At 43.1% G+C, this 9069-nt stretch overlaps 1 protein-coding gene across 3 annotated transcripts in view; it reads right to left on the reverse strand.

Annotated features, from left to right (window-relative positions):
- The window catches only part of GALNT15 (polypeptide N-acetylgalactosaminyltransferase 15), a 30105-nt gene extending 24409 nt beyond the window's left edge, over positions 1 to 5696 (reverse strand). The window contains exons 1-2 of one of the 3 annotated variants that reach the window (XM_014248605.2): positions 5524 to 5696; positions 4024 to 4569 (exon numbers count right to left, since the gene is read on the reverse strand). In XM_014248605.2, coding sequence (XP_014104080.2) covers positions 4024 to 4569; positions 5524 to 5549 — 572 coding nt within the window. In that variant the 5' untranslated portion in view covers positions 5550 to 5696. Of the gene's footprint in view, positions 1 to 4023; positions 4731 to 4779; positions 5271 to 5523 lie in introns of those variants that run through there. The other 2 variants (XM_014248606.2, XM_005518928.3) reach the window with 2 other exon arrangements.
- Between the last annotated feature and the right edge of the window lie 3373 nt (positions 5697 to 9069).

The following is a 9069-nucleotide window of genomic DNA, read 5'->3' on the forward strand; positions in this document are numbered from 1 at the left end:
AAAAAATCTTTTCATTTCCCAAATAACAGTCATTCAGTGTCCTAACTCATTTAATCTCCAGCAGCAAGAATTTCTTCAAGGAATTACACAATTGGCTGAATGTAGCCCATTGTTATTTCAGCATTTTTGTATTGCCAAGCAAATAATTATACAAATTTTACAGAGGTTGTTAAACAAATGGCTACTCAGCAGAAACTCATGGAAGGGATATAATTCCAGTATTTCTTTTTATTAGCATTTTACTTAGTGCTTCCATTCATGAACTGAGGCCCTATGCTGCTAGACACTATCCAGACCCAAAGCTGCTAATCAATTAAGAGAACCCATAGTCCGAGTGATGTAATTATGAATACACATAAATGGTTGCTATAGATGCACTTCTGGGAATATATATTTCAAATGAGCACAATCTTAATAATTTATTATATTATTCAATAGTTCACATTATATTTTTTGTGCAGAAAGGCACATTTTCTTGATGATTTTACACTGTAATTAATCTATATTGTCCTTGGTTTACTAATTTTGTGTAATCAACAATACTGTTACAATTTCATATAAGGTGATTGTTTCCATTTTCAGCAGAATCAGGAAAATCTCATGACTTGGGAGTGAATATTTTCAAGCAGTAGAATTGAGAAGTAATTAAGAAAAGTGAAGATCTGATGCAGTCCTTTTACTACCAGGCAGCTTCTAACCAGAAACATTCTATAGCTATTAGCACATAGTTGCTAGTACTGTGGTTATAGGTTATTTTATATAGAAAATAAGGCTGTTGTGAAATCTTAATTGGAAAAGAATTGAAAATAACTGTACTTGAACACATAACCTTGATGGCAAGTGCTTAGTTGCCATGGAGATTGGCAAAGACTTGCAATATAGATATCTAATCTTCACAAAAATGCACAAGGGTACTGGTGTACAAGAATACCTTCCCTGTAATTTGGAGCAGTTTCATAGACTGTCTATCATAAATTGGCATTTCAAAAAGTTAGGGTTGTGACTGATATGAGACATAGTGATTTATTCTAATTTGTGAAAAACAAGGAATTGCCACATGCAGCAACAAACTGAAAGCAATTCTGACAAGGCAAAGGCAGAGCTGGCAGGGACTCCCACTCACCTTCGGGAAAATGTTTCATTGAGATTCAGCTCCAAACAGCACTCCAGAGGAAGCTATACTTTTGTAATGAAACTTAAAACTTTTGTAGATACCTTGTGAGTTTCTTTTGCCATTTGACACTCAAACCCAAGAGAAGAAAACAGACCTTTCTTTTGGGCAGAACCCCCATCATAAAAGTCACAATGGCAGGCTTAATTCAGGTGTCCCAGAAGAGTGTCAGTCCCAGCTGGAGCAACTGATAACAGCAGAAAGCACTTTGAGGGAAGAAGGTACCTCAGAGGACGGGCCACTTCTTATATGAAGTATTTGCCATCCAATTTCAAGTGACATGAGGGAGACTTAGTCCATGGAGGTAATTCACTGAAGTATCTCTAACTGGTTGGCTTCCCTCTAATTAAATAATAATAGACATTGTGATGAATGACATGATGCAAACTGAATAGAAACTCAGACAACCTGATTCTGGTTTGCTCTCTTTCTACACTGCTGTAAAACTGGACTGATACAATTGCAAGCCAGGCCCCCAGAGTAAATTACACCTAAAAATTATCATTGTGGTTTGTGTGTTGTGCCATATAGGACAGGTCTGGCTTAGACATATCCTGCTGCAAGTTTATGATCTGGATTTAGATCAGCCTCAGATGCTGAGACCTGAGGTTTCAGTCTGGGCTCAGTAAGCTGTGGTGTTGAGAGTTCTTTAGGCTGTAACTAGTCAGGCAGCAAAATCCATCCAAGAACTCTGAGACCATGGCTTAAATTTTACCAAGATCAGTATTAACTAAAGCTCTCTTGTTGGATGGCCCTTCAGCTGCCAAGGTAAAACTGTTTCTTGGCTTTCCACCACAGGCAGTAAAGCAGGGTAGTCATTCCTCCTTTGAACATTACATAGTTCAAAGAGTTAGCAGTGAGGCATGCCAAAAAATAACTGAAATAATATCAGCATGTCATTATTTAATGGATTTAACCAAATTAACACTGAACCTAGTCAGTAAATACAGAAAATACTGTTTCATTTCTCTTTCTTTGTGACTGTACCCTAAAATTAGAGCAGCCAGCTGTCTTTAAACATGTGAAAATGAACACACGTGGTGGTTTGACCAAAAAAAAAATATTCTGTGTCTTATTTAAAATGTTTTCTGGTATATCTTTCCACCGTGTCCTGGGAGAAAATTACAATTATTTTCGTTACAGGAGACAAGACACCACTCACATCTCTAGCCTTCCTCCTGGGAAGGGAAGCATATCACAGAATCAATTAGGCTGGAAAAGACCTCTGAGATCATCAAGTCCAGTCTTTGATTAATCATCACCTTCTCAATGAGACCACAGCACTAGGTGCCATGTTCAGTCTTTCCTTAAACACCTCCAGGTACAGTGACTCCACACCTCCCTGGACATTTCATTCCAATGTTTAATTGCCCTTTATTTGAAGAAATTCCTCCTAATGTCCAACCTGAACTTTCCATTCTTGATAGTAGATACACCTCAGATCCTTTTAAAGAAGTGTGATGAGTAGCCCCTCCTGGGCTGCTGGGGCAACTGACTCTCAAGTCTCCAGTCTTCAAATGTAACACCTGGGGTTTCAAATACAACATTTTTTGCAGTGGCCTTACAGCCTGGCTGCTGACAGGTATGGTAGCGTTGGCAGAGCTTGTCCAACACACCAATATCCACCTTCCTTCCTCCCAGGAGTTTCCTTTCAATATTTGCCACAGAATCACAGGATATTCTGATTTGGAAGGACACACAAGGATCATTGAGTCCAACTCCCGGCCCAGCCCAGGACACCCTAAAGGTCAAACCATTTGCTTGAGAGCATTGTCCAAACTCTCCTTGAACTGTCAGGTTTAGTGCTGTGACCACTTCCCTGGGGAGCTGTTCCAGTTCCCAGCCACCCTCTGGGTGAAGAATCTTTTACTAATATTCAGCCTAAACTTCCCCTGACGGAACTTCAGGCCATTCCCGGGTGCTGTCACTGGTCAGCACAGAGATCAGTGCTTACCCTCCTCCCCTTGTGAGGAACCTGTAGACAGCAATGAGGTTCCCTCTCAGTCTCCTCCAGGCTGAACAAACCAAGTGACCTCAGCCGCTCTTCACACAGATTCTCCTACAGACCCATTGCCACCTCTGTTGTCCTCCCCTGGACACTCTTTAACAGCTTTATATCTTTCTTACATTGTGGTGCTCAAAACTGCACACAGTTTTTGAAGTGAGGCCACACCAGTGCAGAGTCCGCTCCACTTTTATGAGCGACCACCGGGTCACTTTTGCTCTGGAATCCCTGGAAGCCCTAACTCTTGACTCATTCATCACTTTGTAAGCCCAGTGACCCCATAGCTCTGGCAGGTGGGCTGAGACGGGGCCTGGCCGAGTGGGGACGCCGCCTCTCCTGCTCGCCAGCCCGCCGCGGGTTCCCTTCCCCTGCGCAGCCCAGCAGCCGGACAGACGGCCGGACAGAGACGGGCGGGGCCCGGGGCGGCACCTGTCGTGAGGCGGTTGCCGGTAGGGGGCGCTGCCGCCCGCTCGGCCTCAGGGCGCGGCGGCGCCGGGCGGGCCGGGGGCGCGGGGGTGGCGGGGGCGCGCCCCCGCCGCCCCCGCCGGCGCTGGCCCCGCGCCTCTGCTCGCTCACCCAGCGAACCCTGGCTGCCCCTCCCGCACCGTGCCCCCCTCCGCCTTTGCCGCCCGCCCGCTCCTGAGGGCTTGAACCACCTCCCGCAGGGGGCTGGGAGCGTCCCTGGTCTGAGGAATGGAGCGCCCGACCCGGAGCGGGGAGTTCGATAGGAAAGACGCGAGGTCTAGAGAAGGAGAGGTGCGGGGTTTGCAGGAGAGGTTGGGGGGGGCGCGGCGGCGGGGAAGGAGGCAGGTTTTCCCCCAGAAGTGAAATAGGGTGTTTTACTTACAACGGGTGTCGTACCTCAGGCAGGTCCCGGCGCAGCGCGATCCGCTCGCTGAGCGCCTCGTTAAAGCCGTGGGTTTCCAGGCCGAGCGGCCGCTCCCCCGCAGCAGCCCCTTGCCCATCTTGCAGGGGAAGGGACAGCGGCTGGGACTCGGGGCCCCCCTCTGCCTTCCCCTCCGGCCGCCTGCCCTGCTGCTTCACCACGCGATAGCCCTTCCTGGCCTTGCTGTGGTTCCTTTTGCCGGTGGGCGACACGACGGCCATGATCAACTCATCCTCCCGCAGGGAGATGAAAGGCGACAGACCATCCAAAGGGTAATACTGCTGGCTCTCCTCCTGGGTTTCCAGCATCTCTTGGGTCTCCACAAAGTCCACCTGATACCCTTCCCGGGCGTTGAACTCCACAGGCTGGAAAGTCCCTTCCTTGCTCGGGTTGCTGGGTGGTGGATTCAGCGTTGTAACCATCAGTAGCAAAAAACCCAGCATCAGAAACAACAAGAGAAACTGCAGCTTACGTGATCCATATCTGCACTTCTTCCTCAAGAACATACTGTTGGTGACAAAATGATACAGATGGTCATGTTAAATATCACTTGGATCTTCCTCAGATTTCAGTCTTGGGGTTGCACAAAAGCCCTGGTCTTCACTGTCTGCCAAGAGGATTTTTTTGCTCCCTTCACATTTCATTGATGCCATTTCATGCTTTCCTCTCTATTTACAGAAAAAAAAATTATAACATTCCTATTAATATTGTACTTACTGTAGTTAAATGTAGCATGGATCCAGTGAGATAAATTAGATCCGTTATTATACGGAGTCCCAGCTTAGTTAGGAAAGTGCATGCTTTGCTGATTAAAAGAGTAACTAAAGCTTTGATTTTTTTTTTCCCCTTTTAAAATTCTAAGATGAAAGAAATCCTGTTTCTCATAGTTTCTTTCCAGAGTAGATCCTGCTTCTTCAAAGTTTCCAATTGCTTCCTGGACTGAAGCACAGTATCTCTGAAAGCAGATCTGACAGCTCTCCCCCGTTCAGAGGCTTCAAGTTAACTGTGATCAACAGATGAGAAGTAGTCGGTCCCTGACTTTGTTTCACACATAACTACGGCACTCAGTCAGGAAGCACTTTGCCAGACATAATACAGAGCAATGTGTGCGTCTTTCTCTTGGTCCTAATGCCCTCACTGTGCTTGTCCTATCAAATCAAAACTTTGCAAAAGCTGTAAGAGGTGAAATGCAAGAAGCAAAACGTTGCATTAGAAATCAAGGCATGCCACAGATTGCTGTACATTGGAATAGCTATATTAAGCTGAGAATGCACAGAGTTTTATAATCTGTGCATTTATAATCAAGAGTTTTATAAACTGAATAAAAGATGGAGAGCACATGTTTTATTTAAGGTTAGATTTATTCATATGATAATGTGTTAGCTGGAATATATTTCATATCCAATAAATATTTACAGCTATACGGATTTTAACACTGACATAAGGGTGCCAAATTATCACCTGGCAGGCTGAAGTTGTCTCCTCATCCATAAATTTGGTATTGCAGGGCAAGCAGCACTTCAAGTTTTCCTTAGTCCAGTAATAATATGTATAAAGCCTGAGCTGGAACAACAAGCACTGACACTGAGAGAAAATAGCAACTTCTGTGATTAAAAGGGGAGCTCAGTCTCTGAGGTCTGTTTGCTAATACTGCTGGCATGGGTGCTACTGGGCATGGACTGAGGCATTTTTTGCTGTGAGATGAGTGCTTGTCCAATGGGAGAAGGGGTGAGACAATCCACGTGCTTCAGCATCACATGCCTCTTGGTCTGGCAGAGACCAGGGATGGATGCAACTCAGGTGTTGCCAACCCTTTTGATGCTGGGGGCATGAGATGTGCTGTTTTTTGTATCGCAATATTTGATGAGCAGAAAGCTCCTTCTCCAGGAGGCATGCTTACTGGAGAACTTCCACACTCACAGATTTTAAAAAAGCCCTACATTTATAGACATTATAGCTAAAAGAATAGCCTGAAGACAGGCATGCAGTATACTCTAAAGGAAACCAAGGATCTATTTTTTTTACCTTCTTTGCTATTACTTACTTCCCTCTAAGATGTTCTGTAAGTTCAGATTATGGTTCCTGGTAGACAGCTTCCAAAAAAATTCAAAATGAGAGTACACCTACATTTCAGATTAAAATGTGCCACAACCTTCAAAAGCAAGGGTGGTATAGAGCACCATAAGATTGCTGAAGGCACATGGTGTCTCACTTCTGTGTGCACTCCCCTAAGCAGCTTATACAGAATGCCTTGAGGGAGTGTGGCTGGTCTGCTGTGTCTTGGCACCTTCCCTGCATCAGCTGTTCTTTAAAATATACAGAACTGCTTTAATCATATCTTGGGCAGAAGGAAGAGTGAGCCAATATTTTGATACTTCACCATTGTATGTATCTCCCTTTTTAAGCTTAAATTCACAAAAAAGTAACATCCCAATTCACCATCAGCCCTGAGAATATTACTTTTTATTCTGCTTTTCATAGGGAAAAAGAAGTATTGATGATTTCAATTCAATAGGAAAGCAGCACACATTTGCATTAAAAAAATCTGAGCTCGAAAGCACTCATTTAAATTACAATGTTTCAGCCATAGAAAGACAAAATTAAATGGAAATGAAGAGACCTGTCCAAGATGTTCTCCAAAAAGCTTTCACAGGGACTTGCAAAAGGTTCAGTTCCACAAAGTCCCATTATTAGGCATATGGAATAAAATAAAATTAAAAGAAGAAACTTAAGAGTGGGTGGAATAAATGGGAGAAAGCATTACTTTCTCTTCCCCCTTTTTAACTTTTCTGGGCTACGTGAGTAGTTTGATTTAATTTAATTAATATTTTTTTCCCTGGTTAGAATATTTTAACAAGATGCTATAACAAGTCTGATCAAGATAATTCTAACCTGCAGTAGAAATTGCTGTATAGATTCTGTCCTGGTATGTTCTGTATTGCTGAGCAAATCCACCTGGGTCACTCATGCAGCTGAATTTCAGCTACAGATGAAAAGACACCCAATTAACAAATTTACAGCAATCTTAGACACTTTTGGGACAGAACTGATAGGTAATATTATCACTGAAGCATATGCATATGGAATCCAGCTTTTTAATATATCCTGACCTTTTTAACAAAGAAGAAATAAACAATTACAGAAGCTATTTGTTCAGTCTAGTCAATTAAATGTGCAAGTTTAAAACACTGGGTGGCACACTTCCAGCAGCCTCTATTCCCTCTTTTGCACAACAAGCCTTCCAAAACCATTTCCCATCAAACAGTCTGTTTTTCAATCTTGTCTCTTAAAACAGTGGTTTTCCACTGCCATCATACAAAAGAAATAGTGCCTTTTCAATGGATGAGCCTCCCTTTAGTATCTGACAGGACATGTCTTGTTTCCTTCAATGCATTTGAAGGACAGCATCACTGTTATGATCTCCCCACATGGAAGTCAAGAATACAACATCCATTGTATTTTTCAATTCACTTCTCAGTAAAGTTCTTGGTTACTCAAAGATATGCTACAGAGTAGGCCCTTCATTGGGACACAGGTTACTCCTCCTGACTAGCTGTTGTGGATTCCCTTTCCTAGGATGCTTTCCTGCGCATCCTTTGACGAAAGAGGAAGGAGCCCAGGCTTTCCTGTCAGACACAGAGCCATTGCCTTCATCCTGAGGTCCAGTCTTTTAAGTGCTGCTTCATGCAGGTAGCCCACAAAGAGGCTGCCCACAAAAGGTATTACTGTCTTTGGACTGCTGTTCTATAGCAAGCCCTTGAGCTCCTCAATCCATGGGAAAGGAACGTTGCAGGTTGTGCCCAATACACCAGCAATTGTAAAATCACAAAAAGGGCCAGTTTGCAGTGTCAGTATTGGCCAGTGCCAATATTATGTTGACTTTCCTGCTGGTCAACCCATGCAAGAGCTGATCCTACCAGGCCTGCTCAGGTAGGCCCAATGGTATGAATACCTTCAGCAAATGCAAAGTCAGTTATTGACTTCCTTAAGAAAATACTCACAATCCTTCAATATTGCAAATTTTGCTCATTAATTGCCAAGAGCTGGAACATGGAATCAAATCTAGGGCTCGTTAATTCAAAAGGTATCAGGAAACATGGTTGCCTTTTGCAGAGTAACAAACCTTTCAGTCATTTTCTGTAGCTGTTTGTACTTACCCTTTCCTCCCCACTTCATTTTGGCTCACATTTTTGTCCAAACCATTCTGCATCACATACTTGTTCAATATTACGTGACATGTTATGTTATCCGTACGTGAAGAAACACCACATACTTTCAGTGTGCAGAGCCCATGCTTGACTGCCAGGAAAATAACAAAGCAAGAACAAACCCAAGGCTGGATGGAAGAAAGAGCGTGTGGACAGGTCGTTACTGACTCTTTAATAAACATCTTGGATTGATTTACACTCCTATGCCAAAAGCAGATGTGCCACTTGCATTTAAAGACTCAACACATACAGCACTCATGGTTTCATAGCTGCGTGTATTGTATGCCACGGCTCTTTGTGCTTGTAACAATGGCTTTATTTGCACAGATGTGAAGAAAGTGCATAAAAGGAGACTGTTTACACGGTGCACAAGATTTGTGGTGTTTTTGTTACCAAGTAACTTCCTCCTTCTTCCAAGAATATAATAAGAAATATGTATTTTTAGATCAGAAGAAGGTATAATTTATTTGCAGGTATTGCAGATGGTTTGTGTGCATAGCATTGTAGCAAATATTGCTCATTCAATGATACTTTCTAATAGCAAGTGAATAATAAATTAGAACAAGATTCTGTGGAACTTGCTTTTGAAAGCTATAAAAAGCTTGATAAAATCTGTTGATCACTAGCAGGGATTTTGGAACTTGCGTCGTGATTTATAAGATGTTTGCCAACCTGTCAGTGAAGGAAATGCATCTGAAATTCCATTTTTACAAGATTTCTACTCATAAATCATGTCCCATATAAAATGGAGCAAGAAAGCCATGGACTTTTGCACTGCTTTTCAAAAGCAGTTCTGTGC

Source organism: Pseudopodoces humilis, chromosome 1 (assembly GCF_049639895.1).
Source record: "Pseudopodoces humilis isolate 2021_Gansu_Grassland_sample_001 chromosome 1, ASM4963989v1, whole genome shotgun sequence".
Classification (NCBI taxonomy): Eukaryota; Metazoa; Chordata; class Aves; order Passeriformes; family Paridae; genus Pseudopodoces; species Pseudopodoces humilis.